Raw genomic sequence first — 17,008 nt, 5'->3', positions numbered from 1 at the left:
TATTTCGGTTTCAATTAACTTTTCTTTTCTATCCTTTTAGCACATAGTATTAACTTTTCTTTTTTACCCTTTTAGCACATAGTATGCTCTGTTTCATTAGGCAGCAAAGGATGGTTGAGACCAAAACTGTTTCATGCACTGGCTGGCCTTGAAACTGATATTAGCAGGGAAGAGAAATCCAGCCACCTGATGCCCTCCCAAGGGTGCCAATGGGAATGTATCTGTCCAGCAAACTCAAGTCCAGGACATCTCTGGCGAGTCTTCAATTTAGTTTTTTGTTTTTTTTTTTCCATTCCAGCAATGTGTGGGTAGTGTACTCACAGGAATTCTGGACACCTTTTGATTTCTTGGGGCGTTGACTGGAACGGGAAGTTTAATCTTCTTGGGGTGGTGTTTTCTCAGGAACTACCACTGTTGGAATGAAGCCTGGATGACAAGACCTGATCTTCCCGTTGGATTTGGAGGGTGGCAAGCTGTGGACAGCACCCCGCAAGAAAACAGCGATGGTAAAATCGCATCCTCCCTCCAGGAACTCTTTTCACAACAATCTTTCTTTTGCTCTTAGGGTTGCATTTGATGTGTGGGCAACACTCCCACTGGGAACCAACATCAAAAGCGTGCTTCCTGGGCCCATGTACAGTATTAACAGCCTGTCAATCAGTTTAATTTCATCTCAATGGTCGGCTTTCCCCTGATTATTCTATAACTGGTTTTAAAAAAAGTGCATAAAACTTAACATATATAATTCATCTACTCTTGCTTTGATAAGCAGTTTTGAAGACAAGAGAAAAATGTCAATGTAGGCACTTTTACTAGGCTCTAAAATATACCTCGGCCCTCTGTGATGCACAGTGATAAGCTATAAGGCAGTAGAGAAAATAAAGAACTCAAAAAATAGTTACAGATCTAGTTGTTTTTCCAGAACCTGATTTCTTTTTATGTTGTGTGATTTCTTCCAAAACCTAAGTATGTGGGTATTTATCATCTAACTTGCAGTCTATGCTAAGCAATGAGGGACAGCTATGACCTCCCCCAGATTTTTATAAAATCACATCACAGGCCTCCATTTCTCTCTAATAGGATGATAAAAATCAGTGGCCTGGGGACATTATGTTTACTTCCTCAGGTGTTGATATGAGATATTGACGTGTGTGTATATATACGCATATATCCATAGACATTCATAACTTATTCATAAGAGACTCATGCTTTATTTATGCTGGATTTTGAGGGAGAATGTTCAACACTTTCTCTGTTCTCAATTATGTATCATGAGGAGACGTCAGAGATGACTAATGGCAGTTAATCTCTTATTAACCAAAGATAGCTGGTTAAAATGTAAAGAACTTTATAAAAGTAATCATGTGCCTACTGACTTCCTGAATGCATGTCGGGCATTGATTGATGTCCAGATTCCCCAATTCAACACTTGATATCCATCCATAATGTCCAAAAACAAAACACAAAAATCAAAACAAACAATTAACACAATCACTGGGGACACATTACCATCTCCAGCATTCCAGAGACCGGTGGGAAATGGATCAGTCCTCTATAAGCAAATAGCTCAGCCTCAGCACAGATGTCTGAAGTTATGTGTTCCAGGTGGGAGACCAGACAAAGACATTGTGATGCCCTGTATTTTGGTTTGAGGAGGCATTTCCAACGAAGCCCTCTTGATGACACACATTGGTCATTGGCCGTCTCTGGCCATGGGAAGCATTGGGGCTATATCAATGTTGAAGTTGGGAACACTTGCCTCTACAGAGCCTGTATCTGTTTCTGGACAGAACTGGAGATAACAAACTCACATTTCCCTTCCTTTGTGTGATACAGGCATGTATCGGTGTGGCCCAGCCTCTGTTCAAGCCATTAAGCATGGCCATATTTGCTTCCAGTTTGATGCACCCTTTGTTTTCGCAGAGGTAAGTAGTAAGCTAGAGAGACGTGCCACTTTCTTCCCCAACCTCTTAACACTTGAAAAATAAGACATCAGGTTGTGACTTCTAAATTTCCCAAGTCCGTGGCATGTGTTTCATGTCTACAAAGTCGGCTAAACATCATTCCAACCTCCAGGCTCTTAATTCTAAATGTAATTCTTACTTACCATTTTTCTTTCCTTGATGTTTTGAGATTTTCTCCTTGAAAAGCAATTGTGTTACTAACCTTAGTTGAGTTCTTCGCACCCATGAAATAGATACCAACTGCTCCTGAGAAATTAAGTGACTAAATGACTCAACTAAAAATTGGTGGAGACGGTCCATGAATTGAAACTTCAGAGCGTACTAGTTTACTCCGACACTAACGTAACAGTTCCCATAAAAACAAAATCCAGACACACCCCATCCAGGGGTTTAGTCTGGGAACTGCAGCCCAGTTCCTGCCACTCCAGACCATCCATCACTGGGGAGGGAAAGCAGAGCTGCTGAAATAGGGAAGCGAGGGAATGACAGCTAGAAGGCAGCATACTTCATGGGTTGATGGGGAGTAGATGAGGCAGAGACTACACCAAGGAGAGCTCTAAAAATCAAATTAAATATAAAGGGTATTGGTAAAGGAGAAGGCTGGGAGGCTGGAAGGCTGGGGACAGGCGGTGAAGAACAGAGAAATACGTCAGAGGCTAAGAGGCAGGTTTTACCCAGAGTACAATTTCACCAATAAATGCACTGAAGTAATGTCAGTTGTATACAGAATAGTTACTATGTAATCACTATGCCTACAGTTTGAGACGCTTAGCCACCCTTCAAAATTAGTATTATGATTCTTCCCTTTTTACCGAAAGGAAAATTGAGGCAGAGTGGTCATTAACCTGTCCACACTCACTGAACTAAATAAACAGTCATGCTAAGATCTAAAGCCAGGCAGGGACTGAATGAAACTCAAGTCAGTAACCACCACACTCTACTACTACACTGGGATTGGATAAATCCCTATTATAAATATGTGGTGGGCACTGTGCTGTAGGGAACTCAGAATCCTATGCCCTTACGAAACTAGATTCTTGGGCCGCCTGGGTGGCCCGGTCCATTAAACCTCTGACTCTTGGTTTTGGGTGATGGACCGCTGGACAGGCTCTGTGTTCAACAGAAATCTGCTTGAGATTTTCTCTGCCTCTGCTCCTCCCCCTGGTGCTCTTGCTTTCAAATATATAAAAAAAAATCTTAAAAAAAAAAATTAGATTCTTGGTGAGAGGTGGCAACACAGCACACTAAAGGTTAAATAACAGTAGTACATGAGGCTCTGTGGAGCTAATTGTTAGATGAACCATGTAGGTGAAGAATGATCTGCATTTAATACATACAGATTTGTTAATTGAGGAAGCCGGGTCAGGAACTGAGTGGGACAGTAAAGGCTATAAGACACTAACAGGGAGAGAGGGTAACATGAGGACGGATGATAAGGACACCTGTGTGAGAGCCACAGCGGATGGACAGGAGCGCTGTGGGAGTACATGGAGAAAGGGACAGGGAGGCGCCTTGGAGGGTTTAGTGCCTCAGCTGTGTCTTGAGGGAGAGTTTGGAGTTATTCAGTCCAAGTGGGTAAGAAAGAAGCCGGAGGAAGGAAAGAAACTGAGGCAGAGGGGACAGTCTGAGCCTCTGAATGGTGTGTGAGGGAAATGACAAGTTGTGCAGGCTCACGGAAGGTAGCATATCCGGGGTACAGAAGATGCAGGCAGAAGGAGCCTGAGTCCAGTGGAGCTAGGACTTGAAAGAGGAGGTCAGGGGGAAGCCTGTGCTTGCCCCACACTCACCCGAGAGGGCGGGGCCTGAGCTCCCCAAATGGCAAGAGGGGGGAAGGAGGAGGGAGCATCCAGAAATGTTTAGGAAGCAAAATTACCGCGAATATTCAGACAGCAAGATCAGAAATTTGAATACACAAAGGGGACAGTATTTCTTACATGGAGACTTCCATTACAGTTGCTAGAAGCCTGGGGAAAACAGGCAGACTGTATTTCGAATTTCATCCCCTTCCATTTCACTTCGGGATTTGGAGATTTATCCAACCTCCCCAGCCGCCAGCTGATAGTTTATGATGCTGGGAGAACCTCTTAATGGGAAATCACTCTAAAATTCACAGAGCCACGTTTCTTATATTTTTATTATGCTTTGTTGCTGCAGAGAAAGAGGGAGCAACCTCCTTCCAAGAGCGAATTGCCTAATAGCTGTTAATGCGAACGCTTTTTGCTATTATTAAATATAGATCGGGGTGTTAGGCATGTCATCAGGATTCGCAGATTATAATTACTCCTCTCTCAACCACTGCAGACTTGTCTGAAAGAGCGTACGATTTGCTGCTTTGGCACGGGCTGAGCCCCAGGGCTGAGCCATTTATAAGAGATGCTCAAGCTGTTGAAAGTGTACGAGGAATCTTTTCTCAAGGGTGCCCAAAGGAGGACCACACAGGGGGCGTCGTATTTAACTTTAATGAGAGTGTCCATGACTCAGGTTCAGATGGCATCCTCCCTTCCCTGCTCCATCGTCTGGCTGCGTAAGCCTGCCTGTCACACACCAGGCAGGCAGCCCAGTGTGCCTTTTCTTGCCTCTCACTGGTCATTCCTTACTCACTTCCGGGCTGGATTAAACATCATGTTCACTGACGTTTTTTGATCATCTCAGAGCCATGGTCTCCTTTAGTGAAAGCAAAACCCAAAATAAGAACTGAAGGGGAGCAGAGGATACAGGCTTCCAGTTATAGAATAAGCCACGGGGATGAAAGGCACAGCATAGGGAATATAGTCAATGATGTTGTAATAGTGTTGTGTGGTGACAGATGGTAGCTACACTTGCCGTGAGCACAGCATAGAGAAGTTGAATCACTATGTTGTACACCTGAAACTTATGTAACATTGTGTATCCACTAGACTCATATTGAAAAATTAAAAATTAAAAAAGAGGCAGGTACATGGGAAGCATCCTATTTCTGCCCCATTTCCTCTCCTCCTCTCTTTTAGAAATGCATTCTTCACATTTTTAGATTGCTTCCAGGGCTTGAAGGTTATTTTCTCTAACTCCTCCTTTCTCATGCCCGCAGTGCCATGGAGAGGACCTCCATTGTGGAAGCCCATCTGCCTTTTCTTTCCCCAACTAATGGTAGCCTTTGGCTTCTAAAGGGGGTGAGGAGAGAGCAGAACAATGCTAAGCTGTGGAGTCATCTCGTGAGTTCCCGTGTTCACTTGATTTTAGCTTCCTCTCATTGGCTCTGTCTTCCCCTCCATACCAGACCACTCCAAAACTGCACATACATGCACACTCGAGCACATGCCCATTCCCCTCCCTCCCTGTTCCTGAGATGATTTCTGCAGCAAGGATGACTGGTCGCCCAGGGCCACAGTAACTGCTCCATTGCTCAGAAGCTACATAGCAATTTCCAGAGGCACTGTGGATACCAATGGTACAGATGTTTCCTTCTCAATTCAAGGTTATTTTGCTAGCACTTGTTAGCCCATTTGGGGGGCTCCTATTCTGATCTAAAATAGTTCATCCATTTATTCAAATAATGTATATGATTTTAGAATCAGGTTGGCTTCTCTTCTTAATCTTCTTCATGCATCTTGCCAGAAATACCTTCTAAGGGTATATGCCTATACCTCCTACACTGTTGGTGGGAATGCAAGCTGGTGCAGCCACTCTGGAAAATAGCATGGAGGTTTCTCAAAAAGTTGATAATAGAGCTGCCCTATGACCCAGAAATCGCACTTCTGGTATTTACACCAAAGATACAAATGTAGTGATCTGAAGGGGCATGTGCACCCCAATATTCATAGCAGCAATGTCTACAATAGCTGAACTATGGAAAGAACCTAGATGTCCATCAACAGATGAATGGATAAAGAAGATCTGAGATATATGTATATAATGGAATACTATGCAGCCATCAAAAAACCCCAAATATTGCCATTTGCAACAACGTGGATGGAGCTAGAGGGTATTATGCTAAGCAGACTAAGTCAATCAGAGAAAGAGAATTATCATATGATCTCACTGATATGAGGAATTTGAGAAACAAGGTAGAAGATCTTAAGGGAAGGGAAGGAAAAATGAAACAAGACGAAACCAGGAAGGAAGACAAACCATAAATGACTCTAAATCTCAGGAAACAAACTGAGGGTTGCTGGAGTGGAAGGGGTGGGAGGGATGGGGTGGTTGGATGATGGCTTTGGGGAGCATATATGCTATGGTGAGACTGATGAATCACAGACCTGTACCCCTGAAACAAATAATACATTATATGTTAATTTTTAAAAAATGCCTTCTAAAAACAACACGCATCCATCCAAGTCTGTGATGCTGATTCTTTGAACTCTGTACAATACTGAGCTCTATGAACTTGATTCCTAGCCTACCTCCCTTCTCTCATCTGACCCTTTTCCTAGCTATTCTCCACAAACTAGCCATAATTAACCTTTAAAAATGTAAATAAAACACATTACTCCATTGCCCCCAACCTTCTAGTGGATTTCCACCACCCTTACAATAACATTGATCACAAGTCTTTAGTCTATGTGATCTGGCCCCTGGCTTTCTTTCCATCTTGTCCCTTGCTCATTTCCCTCCAGGTCATACTGACCTTGCCCTTCTGGCAACATGCAAACATACTCTTTTCTGAGCTCTTATATATACTGTTTCTTTTTCTGGAAAAGCTCTCCCCTACTCTCCACCACACTTTGTACACCTGACCCCTCCTTGCATCCAAGTCTCCGCTCAGGTCCCCTCCTCAAAGAGGCCTTGACTCACCCTATCCCACCCCCACCGAAAATTTCACTTCCTGACCCATTGCTTTTATCTTTCTACTCTGCCTTAGTGTTATTATTTCTCTCCCTTCTAGAACATAAGTTCTGGGAAAGTATTGTCATCACTGAAAGCAAGTTCTGGCACAAAGTAGACTTGGATGAGTACTTGTTGAATGAATGAATGATGGGTGGATGGCTGAATGAAGCAAACAAGCAAACAAAAGCAGATGCAGAGGACCCTGCTAAGAACAGAATCTCGGAGATTAGGATAGGATCCCAATGGTGTCCTCAGAGCTGGCAATCCTGGTGGGAGACGAGGCACAGGGACAAAGCAGCAGGAAACACACACAGGGGTCTGGCCTCATAGCCAGCATCTACAGGCTGAAGGAATGGCAAGCACAGAGTAGAAGGATGGCAATTGTGCCAGAAGGTCATGGACAAGGTCCATGGACCCACTGCCTCCATGCCTCTCAGAGGAGCACCACTTTCTCTCCACAGCCTATTTTTGTAGCTATCTCTACTTGGGAACAAAGGAGTAAAACAAATCTTGTTGCATCCTGTAAAAAGAGTTTTCATCCTTAGCAGTCACAAGCATAGCTTCTGCCAGCAGTAGACATAAGCTTACATTCTAGGGGTACACGCTGAACTCTGTAGAGAGGGGACCCTCAGCTTGCAAGCCCAGTCCACCTTTGCTGGGACTCTGGAGCTCAGTAAGTACCTGAACAGAGGCTTAGTTCCTGTGTCTGACAAAGAGACAAAGGTGTGGTGGACTGAAACGAGCACCAGATTCCATGCTGGGATGCCCAGGTTCTGCATGCCACAGTCCCTTCAAGCATCGGAGTAGGACTAGATGGCCATTAAAACTCCTTTTCATTCAAAAGAAGTTAGCTTTCAACATAGGGCTTTCTCCAGCAGTACTGATCTAGCTTTCTGCCTTGCAAGAATGGCATTATTAAACCCAAGCTGAGAGACATTGAGTCTTGCCCAAAGTCACAGAGTATAGATCCAACATAGATCCAATATTCTTTCCAGCATCACCTGCACTTACTGTCTGCCGTCGACATGCAGTTGGCTTTGGCTGGGGGCCTAGCACCATTACCCTTTTAAGCCCTCAGTGGCTCACACGCAGCCAGGTTGGAGGACCATTACCCTGGCAGCTGAAACTGAAAAGAAAGTTTGCTAATGTTGATCGGAAAGAATACTTTCTCTCCACACCCCCATAACATACATATGCAAGAGCCATTTCATATGTGGGTTCTCCTAGCCTCTCTCCACAAGGGACAGTGCTGCTGGGCTGGCCTGGGATTTTGGCCCACGTAAATTTCCTAAGCTCTACGTTCAAGGGAAGACAATGATTAAGCCACTGTCATATTTAGCCACTGTCATATTTAGCCTCGTCTCCCTGGAAAACTGTAAACTGTAGTAAGGGTGCTTATTACGAGGATATTTATCAGCACTGTTGCTATAATTTGCAAGTGAAGGAGGAGGCTGTTTGTGCTCCCATGGCCTCTCCAGAGAGGAAGCCAAAATCCTCAGGAATCTCTTTTAAAGTTTCCTTTCCTTTTTTTCCTCCCCTCAAAATGACAGATATCCCTGATGTCTACCCTCTCATGGCCTATCCTGATTCCTAAATTCCTATTTTGATCTTTCACATCCTAGGGCCAGTGCCACAAAGCCAGGATTATTCTGCTGAAGCCTGAGGTCACCGTGTATCACCCCTCAGATATCTGAGCCCCATGCATGGGACCACTTGTACCCCAAGCATGAAACCATCTCCCCACCTCATAGCAGTCCTCGTGGTGCAGCAGGGCTGTATGGGAGAGGCAATATACAGTGAGGTCAGGGAATGGGCCAGCCCAGGGGGAAGGTCAGGGAACAGGCTATGGGCTAGCCCAGGATTTTCTTCTCCAGCAGCTCCCGGCTATGGGACCACCAACACTTGGCTGACCCTTCTTAACCCACTTGGCACACTCATCTCTAAAACACAGATAAGAATACATACCTCACAGGTGGTTATTGCTGCGAGGTTTAGATGAAATAATCTGTAAGTGTCCCTGAAACCTTGTAGCTATTCCGTAAATGTCGGCTACTTGCTTTCACCTCAGTAGAGGTCAGAGTCCATGTAAATTCAGAACATTTTGTGAGACAGTAGAGAAAAGTTGCTCTTTGTAACCCCAACTTTGAAAGTTAGGGTTTTATCTTCAAGTTCCTCCTTACCTAATAAAAACCACTACATTTTCACTCAGTTTTAAAGTTTACAAGTCATGCTCACATAGATCCTAGCTCGCTTGGTGCTGTCTCACTAACACTACTATGAGATTGGCAGAACAAGTATAACCATTTTCATTTTATAGAAACAGGAACTGAAGTTCAGAGAGGATAAGGTAGTTTTCCAAAAGTACACATTCAAGATCAGAACCCAAGGTTCTTGCAGCTAATCCAGCCTGGCCCTGATCTGTCCTCTCAGGACTGTGGCTGTCACCACCTTCCTCTTTCCATTTTTTTTTTCTTTATTTTTTTTATTTTTATTTCTTTATTCCTTTTAGCTTTGACAGGGTATAATTAATGTAAACTATTTAATAGATACATCATGATGAGTTTGGACATATGCATACACCTGTGACATCTTCCCCACAATGAAGGAAATACGCATGGCCATGACCTCCACAAATTTCCTTGTGTTAAAAAAAAAAAAAAAAAATTTCCTTGTGTTCTTTCGTGAGCTTCTGTGGGTTGGTTGGTAAGAACAAGTATGAGCTCCTTTAGTTCGCTAACTCCCATGCATCTTCCAGCTTTCAACTTGGCTGTTACTTCTTTGCCACCCTCCCACCCTGCCTCACCCCACCCCGCTGCCCCAGGTGCTCTCGTGGTATCTTCAGCATCCCCCCACCCCAAGTACTTATTGTCCAGCATTGTTAAGTCCTCACATGCCTCTTATCTCTCCACACGGCCATCTTTGTATTGTTGGCAGTGTTTCTCTTCACTGTCCCAGGGTGGCTACAGAAGGTCCAAGCATCACCTCACTTCACGTGAAAACATTGAAAAGCAGGAAGGGAAGGGCAAACCCTCTCTTTTTATAACAGAGAAGAAGCCTTCCAAGAAGCCACCCAGCAGATTTCCTCTTCTTCCCAAAAGGAGGTCACAAAGCCACAGCCATATTAAGAGCAGTCTGGGAAAGTGAGCAACGGGTGTGATGGTTTGGGCTCCTTTCTGAAGAGGCAGGATTCATAAGCAAGAAAAGGGGGAGAAAGAAGTGATTGATGTTTAAACAATCAATATCCAAATACTCTTCATTTATAACGCCTGATGACTAAAATAAGCTAGCTTGTCCTTCAGATTCATTTTAAAACAAATTCAGCCCTGTGAATCCAGTGTTGTAGAAGAGAAGAACACGTCCGCACTAGGGATCCCGGACGGCTACACCACGGAAGGATTTTGATGACAAGGACTTCAGAGGGTAGCTAACGCTCTCTTCTCCTGTTTTTAGGTCAACAGTGATCTCATTTACATTACAGCCAAGAAAGATGGCACTCATGTGGTTGAAGCTGTTGATACCGCTCACATTGGGAAAATGATTGTGACCAAAGAAGTTGGAGGAGACGGCATAAAGGATATTACTGATACATACAAGTTCCAAGAAGGTAACTTACTGCCCCTGAATGCAGACTCCGTTGCCCAAGTTTGTTTAGTATTACTTACTGTCACTATGAAATGTGTTCTGGAGAAAATACCCTAAATTTTCATGAGGGAGACACCTGACACCCACAATTTCTCCTTGTAGTTTTCTTGATTTGCTCTGAGCAGAATTCCCCTTTGCATCACTTGTGAAGATGATCTGGTTGCAAGTCATGTCTTTTTTAACACAATCTAGTTCTTGCCCACAAAAACATGGAAGAATCTTAACTTCCAATAATAGAAAACACTGTGCAACTAATGTGACTTTAGTTCAATAATAGAAATTTAAACAACCGTTCAGTGCTGTTTAGTACTTAACAAACTATTTTTACATGCATTGTTCCATTGAATTATCAAAGAAGTCCCTTGAGATAGATAATAGAATATCAACAGGAAGTGTGATCTCACTAACTCAGGTCCATTAGGTCAAAGTCCCATTTCAATCCTAAAATAATGTTAATGTTAATAGTGTTTATTGGGAGCTTCCAAGGGAGCTGTGGAGTTCAAAGCCATTTTAGTCAGTACCAGGCACCTACTCTAATGTCTGGAATTACATTTGGTGCCAGGGATCCCCATGGTGAGCAGGATTCGGTTTCTCTTCCTGGAAAAGTGATAGGATCATCATGTGGAGTGTTTGGGGAGCAAAAAAGAAAGACACTCAGTCCAGCCAGAAGTTTCAGAAAAAGCAGAGCAGGATGAGAGAAATCACAGGCCACAGTTAAAGAAATCTAGATGGGGGCTTCCAGGCACTGGGAACATGACCAAAAGCATCTGGGAGGTGTGAGTTAGTCGGTGTTTAGGGTTCTAAAAAACATCAAGCTCAGAGTGCCAGTGGCTAGAGGCAAAGCTGCCCAAGGTCAGTAGTGGACAGGAGTTAGAGGAGTTTGGGTTTCTTGATGGGGAATGTGGTGTCTATTTTACAAATGATTCACCAGCGGAGGTTCTTAGGAGTGGCATTTATTTTAGTGAATGGAGAGAAATGACAAGTAATTAGCATATACCTAAATATTCATCAGTATTCCTGAAGTGCTAAGGAGGGCAGAATTTGTTTTAAATATTTTAGATAGTCTCTCTGCTCTTATTTAAAAAAGCAATTTGCACTATAAAGAGAAAGTTTGCTGAATTGAGAATTCTCACACATTATATTAGAAATTCAGGATTTTTGCCACCTGAACTAGTGAATTTTTGCTGTATTTCTGAAATGGTTCATTCTTTTCTTCTAGTGGTTATCATCCATTACACAACATAGATACAAATGTGGGGTTTTTTTTTTTCTTTTTGCTTTTTCTTGAAATGAGAGTTTAAAAACCCATAAATACAATAAAGCAAACAAGTAATGCCCTCTTGTTATAGAGTTATGGGCAGAAAGGTTTGAAAAGGAAAAACAAAAGTCCATAGAAAAAGAGAAAGAGGGAAACCTGGGTGGCTCACTTGGTAAAGCACTAACTTCCACTCAGGTCATGATCCCAGGGTCCTGGGATCAAGTTTTGCATAGGGCTTCCTGCTCGTGGGGAGTCTGTTTCTCTCTGCCTGCTACTCCCCCTGCTTGTGCACGCTCTATCTCTCTCTGAGAAAAAATAAAGTCTTTAAAAAAGAGAGAGAAAGAAACTAACTGCAACATTCTGTAATCTATTCATTCATCCATTCAACAACTTGCTCTTAACCCCCCACCATATTCCCGGCACTGTTGTGTAGGGATGAGACACACAGACCTGTCTTCCCACCTAGCTAGAGAGATGATCAGGAACCAAGCCCTCACCATGCTGTGCAGCAGGTGCCCAGGACAGGGCACAGAGAAGGGAATTTCCAAATCAGACTTGGAATCCTGAAGGACATTAGTGATGGGCTCACTGAGACAAAAGGAGAAACAGGAACTGGGCAGGTGAAACACTACGAGGTGAGACTTCTCCAGGAAAAGGCAGCCCATCAGGGATTGTGGATAAACTCCTGGTGTGGAAGAAGTCTTGAACAGACAGTGTAGAGAAAAAGCCGTGGCCCTACAGGGAGCCATCCAGACAACCCGCTGACTCTTCTAAACCACATGGCAGAGCACCATTGTCATCAGCTGTCATCCATGGAGGTGACAGTGAAGACCAAATCAGGGTCAGATGTCAAAAGAGAAAGGACCAAAGTCCAGTCCAACAGAAGAGGAGTTGGAACTAGACCAGGGATGGACACCAGATTAGAAGAAGTAACATGTGCCCACTCCAGATGAGGAAGATAGCTGACGTACAGGCTTCCAGAGTTTGGCGAGAACACAAGGCTCAGGGTGGTGGACAGTATGGGGGTCTGGTCCAAGCAAAAGAACCCCTAAATCTGCATAGATAGTTATGAGACTCTCCACCTGGCTTCTGGGCTGGAGTTCGATCTCAGGAGGTTAATTAGCCTCTTAATCAAGAATGGCAGCTACATTTAAAATTCTGACCTCAGGAATGACGAAGTGGGGAGCGATTTTACAGAAGGATTCAGAGACCATGCCTGAATCTGGTGGGACCAACTGAGTAATTATAGACGTTGCCACGGGCCCCTAGGAAAGGCTGCCGGCATCTGTGGTCACACATTTGTCACTCTGATTCTCATTATTGAATCTCTCATATAATTTCTCTAACCATAAATGCTGAACGTGGCCACTAAAATGTGGAGATGAATAAAAACATAGAGAAGAAATTATTACCAGATTCAGGGATTAACTATTTTAATTAACTAAATTGTGAAAAGATCATTTTTCATGTGGATGAATTAAAGCTTAATATTAATTTTACACTTTTTTTCAAATATGTAAGATAAGGAAACTATAAAATTTTGAAAACCAGAATTCTTCAAACCTCTGCAGCCATCTGTCTTCTTTTATGATGGTGTCTGGATCCTATTTCCTCTTTGTTCCATCAATCACTCCCTCTGTCGCTTGTATTTCCATGTCTCCTTCCCTATTAGCTCCTTCTCATTTGCATTTAAGCAGGATCCGGTGTCACCTGTGTTAAAAAAAAAAAAATAGGCAACCTTTGTTCAGCAATATATTCCCCACCAAACATTCCCCGTTCTTTCTTCCCGCTATTCTCCACAGCCAGGCATCTTGAAAGAGCTGCCTGTCCTTGGCAGCCCATTATGTGCCTTTTCCTTTCCTTTCTCACCTACCATCCCCTGGATTCTGTTCCCAGCCCCAGATCCCTAAAGCTGCTCCTCCTCCTCCTCCTATTCTTCTTCTTCTTCTACTACTACTACTACTTCTTCTTCTTCTTCTTCTTCTTCTCCTCCTTCTCCTTCTTCTTCTTCTTCTTCTTCTTCTTCTTCTTCTTCTTCTTCTTCTTCTGAGGGGGAAGGTCTTATTTATTTTTATTATTTGAGAGAGAGTGTGAGAGAGAGCATGAGAGGGTTGAAGGGCAGAGGGAGAAGCAGACTCCCTGCTGAGCAGGGAGCCGGAAGCAGGACTCTATCCCAGAACTCCGGGATCACGACCTAAGCCAAAGGCAGAGACACTCAACTGACTGAACCACCCAGGTGCCCCTTGTAGCTCCTCTTCTCAAAACTGCCAGCACCACCTGATTGCCATGTGGAATAAATGTTTGCAGATCTCAGCTTGCCTGAGCTTCTTGTACCTTCAGTTACCTTCTGATGTGACTGCTCAACCCCTTGAATCTTGAAATTCTCTCTCCTCTTTGTTCCTAGGACACCACTTCAAGTTCCAGCCTACTTGACTCTTTATTCTAACTCTTTCTGTAACTCTAAGCTCCTCTTTTCCCCTCACCTCTGAATGGTACTCATTCCAGGCTCAATCCTCAAGCTTCATTCCTACTCATTTTATGTTCCTTCTCCCTGGCTGAGTCACATATCTACTCATTACCCAACTCCCCATCACCGTTGGTGTCTCTGGCCCAGCTTCTCTGTTCAGCTTCACATTCCTTTAAGTCTCCTGTAGAAACCTGAAACCAACCCTTCTAGAATGTCACCTTCTCTCACTCCCTCCCTTGCCTGGATCTCTTTCCCCTATTCCAGACTCCGGTGAAGAGAACCACAGTCCCCCCAGGTTTAGCAACTTGAGAATCAGTCAAGCAGCAAATTCTCAAAATGTCCCCTTTGAAATAGTTCAAATTCATCTCCTCTCCTGTCTCTCTGTATATGGGCATGCTGAGAATTCAGTGGTATCAGGTGTGGAAAGCCCTTAGCATAGTGCCTGATACAGAATAAGTGTCCAATAAAGTTACTTTCTGCTCCTGCTAGTAATTCTCTTCTTACTATGATACCCCTACTATTAGTCAGTGTATGAGTATTTTTCTCCTGGCTACCTTGGGTTACTTCCCAAGGCTACCTTCCCGTCACATCCTCTTTCCCTCTGTCTAACCTGTGCATTGCTGCCAAAGTGACATATTTAAAATATAAATTTGAGCCTGTTAGGATACTGCTTAAAAGCCCTTCATCTCCTCTGTTGCCTTGCAGGGCCCTTCAGACAGAGCTCACCAAGCCTCTGCTGTTTGCCTTTTGGGACCCTCCAGCTCCTCCTCCTGACCACACCCACAGGCTCCCCAGGCAGCAGCCCAGAGAGCTGCTCACTCACGGTCCTCTTGAGAGCCAGGCTGCCATTTTCTTCATGCCTTTGCTCTCACTGCCAAGAGAAAAACCTCTCCGAGAAGTCTTTCCTGCCCCCAGGGGCTGTTGAGTCTCTCCCCCTGACCCACATAGCGGATGCCATGTGTCCATAGTGATGGACACACATAGCGATCCCTCTGCACATGTCCCTGAGACAAGGGAGGGAAGGCTTGTGCTTCTCATCTGAGCCTAACACAGTGCCTGGACATCACGGTGGCTCAAGCAGCACCAAACAGTCAAATAAATGCTAATGCAGGTGACACTTCCACAGGTGAATTTAAATGCACATCACATACCCCAAAACTGGACTATTTCGTATCCATTATAAAGATGAGAGTTCTGTCTGTGGATGAAAGCAAAGTGCTTTTCCAAACCTTGATCCTTCAAAGCCTCTGTGCCAGGCTGGGTCCTAGGTTCTGGGGACAGGGAAATAGGTTCTAGTGAGGAAAATAATGTTATGCAGTGTCAAGTGCTGGGAAAAGGACAAAAACCAGGGAGGAAGAGATGAGAGGACTGGGCTTGGGGACACATTACACAGGGTGATGGAAGGGGGTGCTCTCTGAGAAGGTGACATTTGAGCTAAAAATCTGAACAATGAGAAGCTTATCAAACATAAAAGGGCACTTTCATTACATCCCGGTTAACGGAAAGATGCTTTTGACCTTGCTCCTGCAGGCTGCAGAGGAATCTCAGAAAATACAATCTGCCTTTAGATCATTCTCCCACAGCACTAAATTCATGGCCCTGAATTATGTAAGATGTCAGAGCGTAAAGCACAGCTGCAGAGAGACGGGAATTCTGCAGAGCTCTGGGGAAACCCTGATGTTCCTGCCTCCTATCTGGGCCTGTGCTTCCTGGAACAACTGGCGGGCAACTCCTGCTCACGGGAAGCTGATCCCTTGAGGAGACTGGAGGCTCCTCTGTGATGCCATAGAAAGTCTCCCGTGGCTTGCCACAAGCCTTCCACTGCCCCTTCCCCTCATCTGGGCCAGCTCGGCCTCTCTCCCCCGGGATGGCACCTCTCTGCCAGGTAGGTCCCTGGTGCTGGTGTTCCCCTCCTGTATTTTGTCTAAATGCATATCTGGTGCCCATCCAAAGCGATCATCAATAAAGCTCTCCCGAGGAGCTGTTGGCCAGGTGCTTTCTGCTAAAATATTTCACCCCCTTCCCTTCCCTAAAATAGCCCCCCCCTTCCCTTTACAGGGAGATAATGTCTCCCTCCTATTGATCTATAAACATGTGCTCTAGCCAATGCTTGTCCTAGACCAATTGCTCCTGGCACATTCTTGCAATCTTGACGATCAGAGAAATTAACACATACACACATTCACATTTGTTTGTGAGACCTACTGGCACTGTCTTTGCAAAGTACCAGTTCTTATGCATGCCTCCAGACCTCCTAAAAGCCTTCTGATGAAAGTAGCCCCCCCTTGTTTTTTACAAACAAGGACATGGATAGTAATAATAGCCTCTTCCTTGTAGAGTTCTCTGAGGATTAAAGGAGACAATGCCCAGTATACACATCACCACAATACCTGTCACAGAGTTAGCTCTCAGGGATCGCTGTTGCTGTTAATTGACTTCCTCATCTGCCCTGCAGTTCATTGCTAAGTAAAGTAGAAGGCATTATCTTAAAATTAATGAATTTAAAAGCTTGCACTTTTATTTCCAGGTGATTCTTTTTTTGCTAGCCATTCCCATGACTAGTTTTTACAAGTCAAAGAATTTGCCTCTGTGTCTTCCACAATGCACCAAAATGTACCCAAAGCTATTCGGGTGGTAAGGAGAAAAGAGACTCTCTCTGTCCCCTCAAGCGAGCATTTTGTCCAGAGCTCTGTAAGGAACGTCAGCCTAGCTCAGAGCCAGGAGGAGTAAGCCCTGAGGTCTGACTTGTACCTGTATTTCTTGCTTCCACACCTGCCCAAAGCTACTGCTCGTTTCTTCCAGAGCTCACCCCTTCTCCTTCTGTCCCTACCTTCATCTTCTCCACCATCACCCTGGATACTCCACAGAAGACAT

At 44.3% G+C, this 17,008-nt stretch overlaps 1 protein-coding gene across 4 annotated transcripts in view; it reads left to right on the top strand.

Moving 5' to 3' along the window:
* Positions 1-17,008, top strand: part of F13A1 (coagulation factor XIII A chain) — a 165,150-nt gene that overhangs the window by 120,025 nt on the left and 28,117 nt on the right. For all 4 annotated transcript variants that reach the window (XM_082731176.1, XM_082731175.1, XM_082731177.1 and 1 more), the window contains exons 10-12: positions 403-506; positions 1,837-1,925; positions 10,218-10,371. In XM_082731176.1, coding sequence (XP_082587302.1) covers positions 403-506; positions 1,837-1,925; positions 10,218-10,371 — 347 coding nt within the window. The remainder of the gene's footprint in view (positions 1-402; positions 507-1,836; positions 1,926-10,217; positions 10,372-17,008) is intronic.

The sequence above is a fragment of the Mustela nivalis genome, assembly GCF_964662115.1.
Source record: "Mustela nivalis genome assembly, chromosome: 5".
In the NCBI taxonomy this organism is placed as follows: domain Eukaryota; kingdom Metazoa; phylum Chordata; class Mammalia; order Carnivora; family Mustelidae; genus Mustela; species Mustela nivalis.
This window is presented reverse-complemented; position numbering and strand designations above follow the sequence as displayed.